Genomic DNA, 16,280 nt, shown 5'->3' on the forward strand with positions numbered 1-16,280 from the left:
GTAATTTCCTACAATTTGGGAAAAACTGGTTAATATTAATAATTTTCTTATTCTAGCTTCTTAAACAGTAAACTGAACATCTCTGGGTTGGAGATGAAGACAGTCGAGCCGTACTCTTGGCCATTTTTCACCATTTTCTGACATTTTATAGATAAAACAACTAATCAGTTACTTGGGAAAATAACTCCTGAATGAATAAAAATATTAGTTGCAGCCCTACCCCCAAAAGCGAGGGGGTAAATCCAATTCCAGTTAAGCAAAAGGGGTTAATAATAAAGCAATTTATTTTGCCAAATAAGAATGCCTATACAGTATATACAGTACATACGACAGCCTGAATAATACCAGGAAAATGCTTGGCAAAACAAAAGTAGATCGACTCCCAGACTGCATGGAAAGTGAACAATCATAACTGTATTCTGTAACACGCAGTGATATAACGAGGGATTCCTGACCCCTCTGGGTAATTAAATATACACAATGCATTACCTATAGAAAACGACAATAATCTGTACACCGTTGTATGTAAAATACGATTGCACAACCCAACAAGTCCCACAACATGTCTATATTTGAATTCAAGCAAGGCCTTGCCGCTTAATCTTGATAAAATAACATAATGAACTCTGTATTTTGGCAACTCCACTACCACTCGAGACGTGTCATTCTTGCCGCTGAGGAGGAAGAGTTTCTCCCGTGTCGATTTTTCCCTTGTTTACCGGTAAACACATGAAAACTGTTAATACACCCGCTGATGTGATGATGCAGAACTATGAGAACTGTTGAAAAGGTCGGAAGACGTATTTACACAGATGGATGAACACTTGGAGGTGCATGGCTTTCTTTACAGTGTGCGTTTTAATGGTGTCGGTTGACGTGACGAAGACCTCAGTTCTGTCAGGAGAACCTCTGAAACCAAACCACTCTCAGGTCCTCTCTCTGCTCTCCAGCACCGAAACACCCGGCGGTCTCCTCTTCAGCAAAGCTCCGTGTTGAGGTCGGCTTCACCTCCCCTCCCTCCCTGCTGACGGGTCACTCCTGCTCCTCCTCCTCCTCCTCCTGGAGCTCCTCGATGGCGTCCATCTGAGTCCTGGAGCAGACCTCGCTCATCGGGGCCGAGTCCTCGCCCTCCACCACCAGCTCGTTGGACATCTCGCTGTTTTTCTGTGGCAGACCAGAGAGCAATAAAAAAACATTCTGTGAGCTGGAATTGCCAAAGATTAATGAAGCGAATCCCAAACTTCAGGAAGAACACAGTCTGTGAGTAATGCAGTCCTCATGTCAAGATACAATAAAATAGAGCATCCTGAATTTAATAACCATCTTTTAATTACTAACACTAACTTATTGCAAATTAGAATAGAGAATACAGTAGAAGAGAGGGGCATTAGAGGAGCATAACTTCATTTTGGGAGCTTTGAAGTTTAAAGAAAAATCCTCAAATATGCACACAGGTGGTTCTTCTAGTGCAGGGGTGTCAAACATGTGGCCCGTGGGCCAAAACCAGCCCTCCAGAGGGTCCAATCCGGCCCGACTTTGTAAAAATTACAGAGAGGACCTCAACTGCAAATTGTAAATTTGTAAAACTATAAATTTAAGAAGAGATTCTTGATGACATCTGGATGTCATAGACTGGAAACTAGTGGAAACAGCTAGTTTAGCTTAGCTATGCTCAAAGGTCACACAATCCACCTACCAGCACCTCTAGAGCCCACTAATTAACACATTACATCTCTTTGTTTAATCCATATAATAATGGATGATTTTTTGGCCGAACACAGTGACTTGGCTGTGATGTTTCCAAGCAACCGGCCAAAACTCCAGGAGGTAGTTGTGTCTGGCCAAGAAAAAGTGTCAAAAATTAAATTTGTCATTTTTACAGTCAGTTTTTTTTAATGCAGATTAAACAAAAAAGCTTATGCTTTCCCCGCCTTCTTTTCCCTCTCCCAATAGGCAGAGATCCAGGAAGAGGAAGTGTTGATAAGGTGGGGGAGTGGCCTGTTAGAGTCTCTCTGGGACCATGCAGCCATCTCAGGTAAGTCTGTGGTTTAAGGTGGTGGCTGTGGCTTTGTTTTCCTATTTGTTTTTTTCTTGTTAGGTAGCATTAGCAATGAGCAGTCAGCAACTGGTACTTGCATCCTAGATGAAGTCTGCTTGTATAGTCTCTGTCTGTGGTGAGCTTGGCTGAAGTAGTTAAGTATTTTAGCAATTAGCGGTTAGCATGTAGCACCAGCAAAGTTTGATGAGCTGGCTTGTATAGTTTTTTTGTAAGTTTGCTTTGGACATAATACTAGTCTTGCAGCTAGCATTTAGAGGGCTTTGGAGAGTCTATATCATAGTTTCTTTGTCACTTTTCAGCAGCTGGTACTAGATATTTAGCATCTTGCATTTAGCTGGTAGCATCGGCACCTGGTCGTTACCTGGAGCATCTCCTAAACGGGCCTGGGTCAGTTGAACGTGGCAGTGCTGTTTGGATTGTGTAGGAGCAGTGTGAACTGGCACTGGGGGGGGTGAATCTGGGATGCCAGAGTTCACCACCTAGCCTCCTGGAGGTGTTGTGGGACTAAATAGGTGAAACACCATTAAAGGGAGGTTTCCACCTGATGACCCCCAGAGATGTGCTAGGAATCACTGCTCACTGGTGTGTATAGTGATGGTCAGGGATCCTAGGTCCTTCTGTGGGTGCAAATCCTTTTGTTTGGAGCACAAGTGTCTTGTGTTTAAACTAACTAATGTATTAATTTGTTAGGTTTAAAGATGCTGCTAGGCAGATTTTGTTCACTTTCGACAGGGGAAGGCTAGCTCTTTCCTTTTGTTTCCAGTGTTTTATGCTAAGCTAACAGGTTGATGGTTGCAGCTCAACAAAAGAAGTTAAATTATGAAATAACACATATTTCCTAAACTGTTCACTGCATCTTTTAAAAGTAATAAAACCAGAGGAGCTGGAGGTTGCACCTAAACACAAAACTGTCAAAAAAAAAAAAAAGTGTGTTCTGGGACAATGGAGGATCCATTTGAAATTTCTTGGGCTTTGAAATCTTGCTCTTTATTAGAACCTCTCAAAGGCCTGAATAGAATACGGCATAAAAACAGTAATGACTCTAATATTCTACATGAAAATGGTTCTGCTTGTCGTCTGAACAGTCTGTTGGAAGTAACAAGGCAGTTTTTCTGAAAATGACTTCCCTTTCAATGGACATGTTTGTGAAATAAATGTAGAAAAAAAAACTGTTCTCCTGACAGAGACACAAAGAATCACAAAACAGTGAGTACATTGTTCAAGCTGCTCTTCATGGTCTGTGTGATGCCATTGTTATCCTTTAAATGAGATTTTCAGTGTTATAGGCGGACACGTTTAGTGATTTCACAACCTAAATATAAACTAGCTGTAAAGAAAGATGTCGAGAGATCATTTTTTCTTGTGTGTATTAATTACTTTCCTTATTCAAACTAAACAGAAGGATTATGTCTGATTCACACATAGAAATGCTGGTTATTGATCCATATACTAAGGTGTGTATTCTCATGTTTGCATTGACCCAGGTGTTCTCACCTGTTGTCGATAAACATAGCAGGCTGCTATGGCAACCATTGTTGACTCCCCTATGAACCCGGCTAAGAGGGATCCAACCCCGAGTGTGGCCCCGTGAACCCTGAAATACAAAGGAGAGCTTTAAAGTAAGGCCTTTAAATGAATTATTTTGTATAGAAGTGAATCCTTCATGATTCCGTAATAAAACAGGAAATCATTCGAGCCCACAGCGCTGTATTAAACAGCAGTAATCCTGAGTCACAGCGCTGACCTTTGTGAACCTCAGTGTTCTCTGAAGTGTTGACTTACCCCATATAAGGCAGCACAACTAGACTGGTGATGAGGACAATGATGCGGAGAACCGAGCTGGGGGCCAACACAAAGGTCTTTTTCAGGGTCATGAGCCATCCAGTCAAATGAGCCCGAACAGTCACTGCAAACACACACACACACACACACACACACACACACACACACACACACACACACACACACACACACACACACACACACACAAAAAGAGGAAGCATCACCCCACTGGTCGGAGCTGCAGTTAAAGCTACAGCAGGAAGGAAACGGAATCCAGCTGCACTCTGATGTCGAACAATAATCGGGCATCTTACCTGGCAACGGGAAAAAGGAGAAGATTCTGAGCGGGACCACGCACAGCTCAGCAAAAGCGTACTCCACTCCAATGACATCAACCAGGATCTTCTCGGACACATGAGGCGTCCAAAACACCACAAAGCAAAGCTGGAGTGAACAAAAAAGCAAATTAATTTCGTTGCGTTGGCTGCATCACAATAGAGTCGTCGGCCGCGCCTCATTAGATTTCATTACTTCATTAGCTCAAAGGGTTGGGGGCTGAATGCAAGCCTTTGAAGCTCACACAAAGCCAGCGAGGGGACAAACAGATGACGGACAATGTTATTGTTTCTGGAAGCAGTTGGCGAGGCACGTGCAGCATCGCCATAGAATCTCAAAGCTATTAGCGTGCAATCAGAACGTTAGTGGGTGTCAACACGTGTTCAAACTGTCTGATCTGAGCCTGAATTAAACATCAGTTTGTTTGTTTTTGCACTGAGATCCAGAAAAGGAGTTTCCTGAAGGTGCTGCTGGATGTTTTAGTGCTTAATGCTCATCAAAGTCTTGCTGCATGTGACTCAATATGTTGCTAAAAGCTGCAAGTGCTCGTCGTACTCCAGTTTAAGGAGCACTTCTGCAGGATTCGCTGACTCCTGAAGTGTCGCTGATTTAGTTTCAGCTGTGAGCAACACGCTGATGATTTAATCGTCAACATTGCAGCTGCTGGATATCCGGCACTTTGCATTTAAATAAAGGGCAACACTGAAGCATCTGCCGTCACGCTCAGCCTTCATGGCATCATCTTGTTCATGTAAAGGCCTCAGAGTCTACAGTTCTCTGCATCTTCCCTCATCACTGCATCATTTCTCAATCAATCCACGAGTCAGATTTTATTTGTTCTGCACTTTCCAGCCACACACAAAGCAATAAATCAGTTCTGAATGGAGGCCTCGATAAATACAGGGACTGAGCACACACTGAAGAATCGCTTTCATAAATAAACCTCATAAATTTGCAATGAGGAAACACCAGAGGCAGGACAACAAGAAGTCAGTGTAGCAAAACTAGACAATAATAATAATAATAATAATAAAAGTGCACAAGAGATAGAACGGGCTAAAATGTATGAGTAAATCAACACATAAAAATCAATTACAAGCCAGGTTAAACTGATAGGTCTTCAGCTTGCTTCCCTGAGGTCTTCAGGAAGGCTTAAGTAGCTATTAGTTCTGACTCTAGGAGTAATTAAAAGCCCACTACTCCTCATCCTTCAAATCTGGCTCTAATGCAAAACAGCAACGTAATCCTAACAGCTTCCAGTCTTTCTAGCAGTTGAACTTCTTTTCAGCTGATGTGGGTAACATCCCTCTGTCACATATTTACATGGTAGCCCACATTTTAACCTGCACATGTTCTGAAAACACTGCTATTTCAGCATCTGGTTTCTCATTTCCACCAACTATCCAACTAGAACACTACAAACCGATCAGCTGTTTACTGCATTCAGTGTTCAGCATTTTTTCCAATTCTCTTTTTCGGTTTTTGTCTGTTTAATTAAATAATGTACAACTATGGCTTCTCTCAAGTAGTCCCACAGGTTTTGAGCACTGTCTGGTTACACATCATGAGTAGAGGCCCATCAACACTGAAGGAAAGGTGTTGAAAAGTTCTCTCAATTAAAAATGTGTAAAACATACAGCTAAGCCACTTCAATGAAGGTTTGTGTTGCTTTATACCTGCAGTCTACATCCGGTATAAGAGTTTCCTTGATTAACAATCATTTATATCCTATCAGCCATGAAAAAAAATACACGCTTACAGAGCATCATACAATCGCTGTGATTTAGGTCTAGCCACTCAAAAACCCGTCTCAAGTTCAAAACTGCAGGCTGCTCTCTCTATATATCTACAGTTTAAGAATGAAAAATGTTCACTCAAGTCTCAGATTTCCTTTCCCAAAAGAAAAAAAACAAAATCAAAACTCTGCCCGTCTGGTTCCCAGACCAGTCATTCCACTGCAGCATCACTGCTGTTGGTGATAAAAACACTGGCCTCAGCAACAACTCTTCTCCTTTTGCTGAACTTGTCTTTGACACAATGAACCACCAAACTCTTGTCTGACCTCAGTGGTTAAAAACGGCGCGATGAAGAGAAAAAAGTGCTGGGGTCACTTCCTAAACGTAGGGGGGAAACTGTAAGGATCTTGTTTTTAGAGCACAACTCCTCACGTTTTCCTTTACTGCGGCTCTATCAGCTCAGTCTCACAGACGATGAATCCAGTCAGTCCGTCTGTTCAGCCCAACATCAGCATTCAGCTCGGCTCAGCGACAAATCTGGACCTTGCGATTGATGACAGACTAACTTCCGCTGAGTGTGCTTCATCCGTCATGTCACTTCTCACTATATAACGTCACAATTACGTCTCATCCGAGGCACATTCTCATCTGTCGACTTCACTTCTGTAGCGCCTGCATGCACGGTAGAACTTCTACAAATATGCAGCTGCACATCTGGTCTTAAACCAGCCAGAAACAACCCGTCAATCCACTAGTTTTCATTACTTGCCACTGACCAGCTGTTTGTACAGAGCGGCTACTAGCTCAGCAGCCGCCTAGTCAGACTTTAGGTTTATGGGCTTTTTTTTGCTCTGGATGATGTGCAAATAAATGACGAGTGAGCCAGCAGAGCTCCTCTCTCTCCTTATCTGTCCACGTTTATCGTCAGAAAATGCAATTTTCTGTGTTACATCAAGATTGCGGCATTTATCGGAGGTGGAACGTTTCATCTCAGAGGCCTATCTTTGGTCGACTGGATTAATTTACTTTGGATAAAAGGCTTGGCCATATAAATTAACTTAAAAATAATACAAAAAGGAGGGGAAATGAGATATGATAAGGCACAATACAAGATAGATACACACTATTTTCATCATCTCACTCTTGATGAATTGTACCAAAGCCTTAGATGTGGTTTGTAACATTAACCCTCCTGTTGTCTTCATTTACGGGCACCGAAAATATTGTTTCCTTGTCTGAAAAAAAATCCCAAAATTCAGCAAAAAATTCAATAAATTTCTGAAAATTTGCAAAACCTTCAGGAAGAAAATTCCAATAATTCCTTATGTTTCCATTAACAGTTTAGCAATATGCCATCTCATCCGGTTTAAATTTAGTTGTACCATTTATTTTTCAACAGGACAATGACCCTAAACACACCTCCAGGCTGTGTAAGGGCTGTTTGACCAAGAAGGAGAGTGATGGAGTACTGCATCAGATGACTGGCCTCCACAGTCACCTGACCTAAACCCAATCCAGATGGTTTAGGATGAGATGCATCGCAGAGTGAAGGCAAAAGGGCCAACAAGTGCTCAGCATCTCTGGGAACTCCTTCAAGACTGTTGGAGAACCATTTCAGGTGACTACCTCATGAAGCTTATGGAGAAAATGCCAAGAGTGTGGAAAGTAGTAATCAAAGCAAATGGTGGCTATTTTGAAGAATCTAATAATTCCATATGTGTTTATTCATAGTTTTGATGCCTTCAGTGAGAATCTACAATGTAAATAGTCATGAAAAGAAGAAAAGACATTAAATGAGAAGGTGTGCCCAAACTTCTAACTGGTAGTGTACTTGTTGGCTTGTTTTGTGGAAGTTAGTGTCTTTACATTTACAGTTTAGTTACAGTCTGCAGCCTGGCAGCGTGGCTTAGCACAAAGACTGGAAGTTAAGGGGAACGACAAGTCCGTTTTTGTCCTGAAGTAGAAGAATCCAAACTGCATCGTCTACATCGTTAACACGTTGCATCTTGTTCTTTAAAAAAACAAAAACCGAAATATAAAATGATACATTGTGGTTTTAGGCAGGGCGTAATCGTGGAAAAAACAGAGTCTGACAGAAATATCTCTAACTTCTACTAACTTCCCTTATGTTTAATTTCATTATAATCGCTTATCCATTAACCTGGACTTTAGTCAATAAGTAAAAATGTTGTCTTTGGTCAGAAACACTATTTAGTTTAGTCGTGTGTGTGTGTTAAGACACATCAGTAACAAATGAAATGCATCATTTCATATTCATTTAAAGTAAATACAGGCACTTTTCCAAAGCCTTTATAAGTGAATGTCGTGTTGCAGAAACATGAGCTAGTTTACTAAAAGTGGACTTGGCAGACCTGGTGGAGAAACACACATGTTGGCCAGAATGACACCAAATCCGCTCTTGCATTTGTGACACAGTCAGATGTCAGATTGTACAGATCATTTGTGAGGACCGTCAGATGGAAAATGGGTTTGCAGACAGATTGTTTTGAAGGTAGAGTCAGTGATTCTAATACAACATGCATTTATTCAGATTCCTTTATGATCTGCTAGCTGTCTATTGTGTGTGTTCTAAAAGAAATCAGGTGTTGTTACACATCTCTGGCTGATTTTGTTCCCTCTCAGTAGAGCCAGGCTAGCAGTTACCCCCCATTTCCAGTCTTTATGCTAAGCTAAGCTAACAACCTCCTGACTGCAACTTCAGACGTCTAACTCAGCAAACAAGCTTATGTCCCAAAAATGTCGATCTGTTCCTTTAAAAAATATGCTGATTTGAGACCCTGTACAAGATGTGGTTGACACATCCTTGTACACACTGTACTGTATAGAGTTTTCTATGTGGTATGTGTACATATCTGGTATTCTGGGATCATATTGGATCCACGTTAGCTTGCAGGGTGTCATTTTGAGTTACAGATGGTTTAAAAAAAAAAAAAAAAAAAAAAAAAAGCCCAAAATTTTCTTTTTCTCTGTACAATTCTCAGTATAAAGCGGAGCTGCCAACAGCACCAAAAAAAAGATTAGATGGTGTTTACACTGGAGTTTGGGCACTTTGTGTATTAATTTATTGTTTTTGATTACATCAGAAATGCATTTAAAATGAATAAGTGTGACAGTCCTAAGTGAAGCGGCTGAATTAGTCAATGAAGGGTTTGATGATTTATCAGCTTACGGCCGGATGACGATCGGAAGACTTGGAAGATTAATCGCAGCTTCTAGTGTCAGAGGCGTGATGTGTGATGGTCCGTGTGTGTGGTTTGCAACTGTGTGTGTGCGTGGTGTGTGTGTTAAACTCAATGTGTAACATGTTTGCCTTTAACCAAGCTGTACTGAAAGGAAGAAACGTGCCAATGTTGCTGCAGATAACTGGCAACAGTCCAAACCACCAGCTGCTGGATTGAGAAGAAAAGGGCTGGCTTGGTCCTCCATGTTGCCTTAGAAAAAAATGCACAATAAGAATGAATGTTGGTGATTCGTGATAAGAGGCCATTTCCTTGCCCTAATTCCAGAGCAGGTGGCGGTGAAGTTAACAGTAAAATGCTGATTATGCCATTTTGCAGGAAATGTTCCTGAACTGTCAAAGTTTTGGATGGCATTTAAATAAAATGACATTTTTGGGAAAGTGTTTTTTTTTTTTGTATGATTAAGGTTTGTAGACATTAACCCTCGTGCCGTCCTGCGGGTCAATATTGACCTGTTTTAAGTTTAAAAATGTGGGGGAAAAATTATTTTCACAGTGAAACTTCCATGTCCACATTTTCAACATTTTTGGGAAATCTTGTGAACATTTTTTGGTGGGGAAAAAAAATGTTAAAAATGTTCTTAGAGAAAATATAAGTTTTACTGATATATATGTAATCACTTTAGATATTTTAAGGATTTTTTTGGAAGATTTTTACAAATTTTTTGAAAATATTTACAAGAATATTCTTGCAAAATTTGGGGCTTTTTTTTTTTTTTTTAATAAAACTTTCAAGGGAAACATAAGGAATTATTTGAATTTTCTTCCTGAAGGTTTTGCAAATTTTCAGAAATTGGGAAATTTTTTGCTGAATATTTGGATTTTTTTTCAGACTAGGAAACAATATTTTTTGGTGCCTGTAAACGAGGGCAACAGGTGGGTTAACATTGCTTTATTAAGTTCATACTTAAATTTTCTTATTTTTATGATTTTGTTGCTGACTGATGACGAGTTTCAGAAGTCTGCGGCTGAGTTGGAGTTCCAGACTCCAGCTGCGAAAATTTCATGCATCATGTTTGGCGTTGGTGTTAGTGGTATTCCTTCCCTCCTCCCAAATCCCAAGAGTCCATTTTTGTTTGTTGTTTTGAGTTTTATGACATTTTGTTTGTAAGGGATCTAACAAGGAGCCAAACCTCATTGCGGTTTGACAAAACATAAAAAAATGTAGGCAGACATACTTCAGATTTTTTTTGTCTGTGAGCGACTTTTTTTGGCAAACTAAAGGACTGTGTGTTCAGACATATTCTTATTACATAAAAAAGTGAAATATTTCAGTTTTTGCTGTAATAACAGGGCAGTGTTGGCAATTTTGTACTTCACCACCTTCAGTGAATGTGCATTAAAAGCACAGTTTGTGGCAGAGTGAAGCAGGTTGAGTAATTTCCTACAATTTGGGAAAAACTGGTTAATATTAATAATTTTCTTATTCTAGCTTCTTAAACAGTAAACTGAACATCTCTGGGTTGGAGATGAAGACAGTCGAGCCGTACTCTTGGCCATTTTTCACCATTTTCTGACATTTTATAGATAAAACAACTAATCAGTTACTTGGGAAAATAACTCCTGAATGAATAAAAATATTAGTTGCAGCCCTACCCCAAAAGCGAGGGGGTAAATCCAATTCCAGTTAAGCAAAAGGGGTTAATAATAAAGCAATTTATTTTGCCAAATAAGAATGCCTATACAGTATATACAGTACATACGACAGCCTGAATAATACCAGGAAAATGCTTGGCAAAACAAAAGTAGATCGACTCCCAGACTGCATGGAAAGTGAACAATCATAACTGTATTCTGTAACACGCAGTGATATAACGAGGGATTCCTGACCCCTCTGGGTAATTAAATATACACAATGCATTACCTATAGAAAACGACAATAATCTGTACACCGTTGTATGTAAAATACGATTGCACAACCCAACAAGTCCCACAACATGTCTATATTTGAATTCAAGCAAGGCCTTGCCGCTTAATCTTGATAAAATAACATAATGAACTCTGTATTTTGGCAACTCCACTACCACTCGAGACGTGTCATTCTTGCCGCTGAGGAGGAAGAGTTTCTCCCGTGTCGATTTTTCCCTTGTTTACCGGTAAACACATGAAAACTGTTAATACACCCGCTGATGTGATGATGCAGAACTATGAGAACTGTTGAAAAGGTCGGAAGACGTATTTACACAGATGGATGAACACTTGGAGGTGCATGGCTTTCTTTACAGTGTGCGTTTTAATGGTGTCGGTTGACGTGACGAAGACCTCAGTTCTGTCAGGAGAACCTCTGAAACCAAACCACTCTCAGGTCCTCTCTCTGCTCTCCAGCACCGAAACACCCGGCGGTCTCCTCTTCAGCAAAGCTCCGTGTTGAGGTCGGCTTCACCTCCCCTCCCTCCCTGCTGACGGGTCACTCCTGCTCCTCCTCCTCCTCCTCCTGGAGCTCCTCGATGGCGTCCATCTGAGTCCTGGAGCAGACCTCGCTCATCGGGGCCGAGTCCTCGCCCTCCACCACCAGCTCGTTGGACATCTCGCTGTTTTTCTGTGGCAGACCAGAGAGCAATAAAAAAACATTCTGTGAGCTGGAATTGCCAAAGATTAATGAAGCGAATCCCAAACTTCAGGAAGAACACAGTCTGTGAGTAATGCAGTCCTCATGTCAAGATACAATAAAATAGAGCATCCTGAATTTAATAACCATCTTTTAATTACTAACACTAACTTATTGCAAATTAGAATAGAGAATACAGTAGAAGAGAGGGGCATTAGAGGAGCATAACTTCATTTTGGGAGCTTTGAAGTTTAAAGAAAAATCCTCAAATATGCACACAGGTGGTTCTTCTAGTGCAGGGGTGTCAAACATGTGGCCCGTGGGCCAAAACCAGCCCTCCAGAGGGTCCAATCCGGCCCGACTTTGTAAAAATTACAGAGAGGACCTCAACTGCAAATTGTAATTTGTAAAACTATAAATTTATAGAGATTCTTGATGACATCTGGATGTCAGTAGACTGGAAACTAGTGAAACAGCTAGTTTTAGCTTAGCTATGCTCAAAGGTCACACAATCCACCTACCAGCACCTCTAGAGCCCACTAATTAACACATTAACATCTCTTTGTTTAATCCATATAATAATGGATGATTTTTTGGCCGAACACAGTGACTTGGCTGTGATGTTTCCAAGCATCCCGGCCAAAACTCCAGGAAGGCTGTAGTTGTGTCTGGCCAAGAAAAAGTGTCAAAAATTAAATTTGTCATTTTTACAGTCAGTTTTTTTTAATGCAGATTAAACAAAAAAGCTTATGCTTTCCCCGCCTTCTTTTCCCTCTCCCAATAGGCAGAGATCCAGGAAGAGGAAGTGTTGATAAGGTGGGGGAGTGGCCTGTTAGAGTCTCTCTGGGACCATGCAGCCATCTCAGGTAAGTCTGTGGTTTAAGGTGGTGGCTGTGGCTTTGTTTTCCTATTTGTTTTTTTCTTGTTAGGTAGCATTAGCAATGAGCAGTCAGCAACTGGTACTTGCATCCTAGATGAAGTCTGCTTGTATAGTCTCTGTCTGTGGTGAGCTTGGCTGAAGTAGTTAAGTATTTTAGCAATTAGCGGTTAGCATGTAGCACCAGCAAAGTTTGATGAGCTGGCTTGTATAGTTTTTTTGTAAGTTTGCTTTGGACATAATACTAGTCTTGCAGCTAGCATTTAGAGGGCTTTGGAGAGTCGTATATCATAGTTTCGCTTTGTCACTTTTCAGCAGCGTGGTACTAGATATTTAGCGATCTTGCATTTAGCTGGTAGCATCGGCACCTGGTCGTTACCTGGAGCATCTCCTAAACGGGCCTGGGTCAGTTTGAACGTGGCCAGTGCTGTTTGATTGTGTAGGAGCAGTGTGAACTGGGCACTGGGGGGGGGGTGAATCTGGGATGCCAGAGTTCACTCACCTAGGCCTCCTGGAGTGTGTTGTGGGGACTAAATAGGTGAAACACCATTAAATGGAGGTTTCCACCTGATGACCCCCAGAGATGTGCTAGGAATCACTGGCTCACTGGTGTGGTATAGTGATGGTCAGGGATCCTAGGTCCTTCTGTGGGTGCAAATCCTTTTGTTTGGAGCACAAGTGTCTTGTGTTTAAACTAACTAATGTATTAATTTGTTAGGTTTAAGAGATGCTGGCTAGGCAGATTTTGTTCACTTTCGACAGGGGAAGGCTAGCTCTTTTCCTTTTGTTTCCAGTGTTTTAATTCTAAGGCTAACAGGGTTGATATGGTTGCAGCTCAACAAAAGGAAGGTTTAAAATTATGAAATAACACATATTTCCTAAACTGTTCACTGCATCTTTTAAAAGTATAAAACCAGAGGAGGCTGGAGGTTGCTCCTAAGACACAAAACTGTCATAAAAAAAAAAAAAGTGTGTTTCTGGGAGCAATGGAGGAGTTCCATTTGAAATTTCTTGGGGCTTTGAAATCTTGCTCTTTATTAGAACCGTCTCAAGAGGCCTGAATAGTAATACGGCATAAAAACAGTAATGACTCTAATATTCATACATGGAAAATGGTTCTGCTTGTCGTCTGAACAGGTCATTTGGAAGTAACGATAGGCAGTTTTTCTGAAAATGACTTCCCTTTCAATGGACATGTTTGTGAAATAAATGTAGAAAAAAAAACTGGTTCTCGCTGACAGAGACACAAAGAATCACAAAACAGTGAGTTACATTGTTCAGAGCTGCGTCTTCATGGTCTGTGTGATGCCATTGTTATCCTTTAAATGAGAGTTTGCAGTGTTTTAGAGGCGACACGTTTAGTGATTTCACAGACCTAAGATATAAACTAGCTGTAAAGAAAGATGTCGAGAGATCATTTTTTTCTTGTGTGTATTAATTACTTTCCTTATTCAGAACTAAACAGAAGGATTATGTCTGATTCACACATAGAAATGCTGGGTTATTGATCCATATACTAAGGTGTGTATTCTCATGTTTGCATTGACCCAGGTGTTCTCACCTGTGTGTCGATAAACATAGGCAGGCTGCTATGGCAACCATTGTTGGACTCCCCTAGGAACCCGGCTAAGAGGGGATCCAACCCCGAGTGTGGCCCCGTGAACCCTGAAATACAAAGGAGAGCTTTAAAGTAAGGGCCTTTAAATGAATTATTTTGTATAGAAGTGAATCCTTCATGATTCCGTAATAAAACAGGAAATCATTCGAGCCCACAGCGCTGTATTAAACAGGCAGGTAATCCTGAGTCACAGCGCTGACCTTTGTGAACCTCAGTGTTCTCTGAAGTGTGTTGACTTACCGCCATATAAGGCAGCACAACTAGTACTGGGTGATTGAGGACAATTGATGCTGGAGTAACCGGATCTGGTGGGGCCATCAGCATAAGTGTCTTTTTCAGGGTCATGAGCCATCCAGTCAAATATGAGCCCGAACAGTCACTGCAGAACACAGCACACACACACACACACACACACACACGACACACACACACACACACACAGCATCACACACACATCACACACACGACACACACAAAAAGAGTGAAGCATCACCCCACTGGTCGGAGTCTGCATGTTAAAGCTACAGGCAGGAAAGGATACTGGAATCGCAGCTGCACTCTGATGTCGAACAATAATCGGGCATCTTACCTGGCAACGGGAAAAAAGGAGAAGATTCTGAGCGGGACCACGCACAGCTCAGCAAAAGCGTACTCCACTCCAATGACATCAACCAGGATCTTCTCGGACACATGAGGCGTCCAAAACACCACAAAGCAAAGCTGGAGTGAACAAAAAAGCAAATTAATTTCGTTGCGTTGGCTGCATCACAATAGAGTCGTCGGGCCGCGGCCTCATTAGATTTCATTACTTCATTAGCTCAAAGGGGTTGGGGGCTGAATGCAAGCCTTTGAAGCTCACACAAAGGCCAGCGAGGGGACAAACAGATGACGGACAATGTGTTATTGTTTCTGGAAGCAGTTGGCGAGGCACGTGCAGCATCGCCATAGAATCTCAAAGCTATTAGCGTGCAATCAGAACGTTAGTGGGTGTCAACACGTGTTCAAACTGTCTGATCTGAGCCTGAATTAAACATCAGTTTGTTTGTTTTTGCACTGAGATCCAGAAAAGGAGTAGTTCCTGAAGGTGCTGCTGGATGTTTTAGTGCTTAATGCTCATCAAAGTCTTGCTGCATGTGACTCAATATGTTGCTAAAAGCTGCAAGTGCTCGTCGTACTCCAGTTTAAGGAGCACTTCTGCAGGATTCGCTGACTCCTGAAGTGTCGCTGATTTAGTTTCAGCTGGTGAGCAACACGCTGATGATTTAATCGTCAACATTGCAGCTGCTGGATATCCGGCAACTTTGCATTTAAATAAAGGGCAACACTGAAGCATCTCCGTCACGCTCAGCCTTCATGGCATCATCTTGTTCATGTAAAAGGCCTCAAGTCTACAGTTCTCTGCATCTTCTCTCATCACTGCATCATTTCTCAATCAATCCACGAGTCAGATTTTTATTTGGTTCTGCACTTTCCAGCCACACACAAAGCAATAAATCAGTTCTGAATGGAGGCCTCGATAAATACAGGGACTGAGCACACACTGAAGAATCGGCTTTCATAAATAAACCTCATAAATTTGCAATGAGGGAAACACCAGAGGGCAGGACAACAAGAAGTCAGTGGTAGCAAAACTAGACAATAATAATAATAATAATATAAAAAGTGCACAAGAGATAGAACGGGCTAAAATGGTATGAGTAAATCAACACATAAAAATCAATTACAAGCCAGGTTAAACTGATAGGTCTTCAGCTTGCTTCCCTGAGGTCTTCAGGAAGGCTTAAGTAGCTATTAGTTCTGACTCTAGAGTAATTAAAAGCCCACTACTCCTCATCCTTCAAATCTGGCTCTAATGCAAAACAGCAACGTAATCCTAACAGCTTCCAGTCTTTCTAGCAGTTGAACTTCTTTTCAGCTGATGTGGGTAACATCCCTCTGTCACATATTTACATGGTAAGCCCACATTTTAACCTGCACATGTTCTGAAAACACTGCTATTTCAGCATCTGGTTTCTCATTTCCACCAACTATCCAACTAGAACACTACAAACCGATCAGCTGTTTA

General features: G+C 41.3%; 1 protein-coding gene across 1 annotated transcript; it reads right to left on the reverse strand.

The window, feature by feature from the left end:
• Nucleotides 1–266: 266 nt before the first annotated feature.
• Nucleotides 267–4,315, reverse strand: LOC129348011 (progressive ankylosis protein homolog B-like). The gene is made up of 4 exons (XM_055007202.1): nucleotides 4,156–4,315; nucleotides 3,842–3,965; nucleotides 3,554–3,653; nucleotides 267–1,164 (listed from the first exon to the last, which is right to left on the reverse strand). Exons 2-4 carry the CDS (start codon nucleotides 3,931–3,933, stop codon nucleotides 1,033–1,035), a joined length of 324 nt encoding a protein of 107 aa, XP_054863177.1. The 5' UTR covers nucleotides 3,934–3,965; nucleotides 4,156–4,315; the 3' UTR covers nucleotides 267–1,032.
• Between the last annotated feature and the right edge of the window lie 11,965 nt (nucleotides 4,316–16,280).

The sequence above is a fragment of the Amphiprion ocellaris genome, chromosome 22 (genome assembly GCF_022539595.1).
Source record: "Amphiprion ocellaris isolate individual 3 ecotype Okinawa chromosome 22, ASM2253959v1, whole genome shotgun sequence".
In the NCBI taxonomy this organism is placed as follows: Eukaryota; Metazoa; Chordata; class Actinopteri; family Pomacentridae; genus Amphiprion; species Amphiprion ocellaris.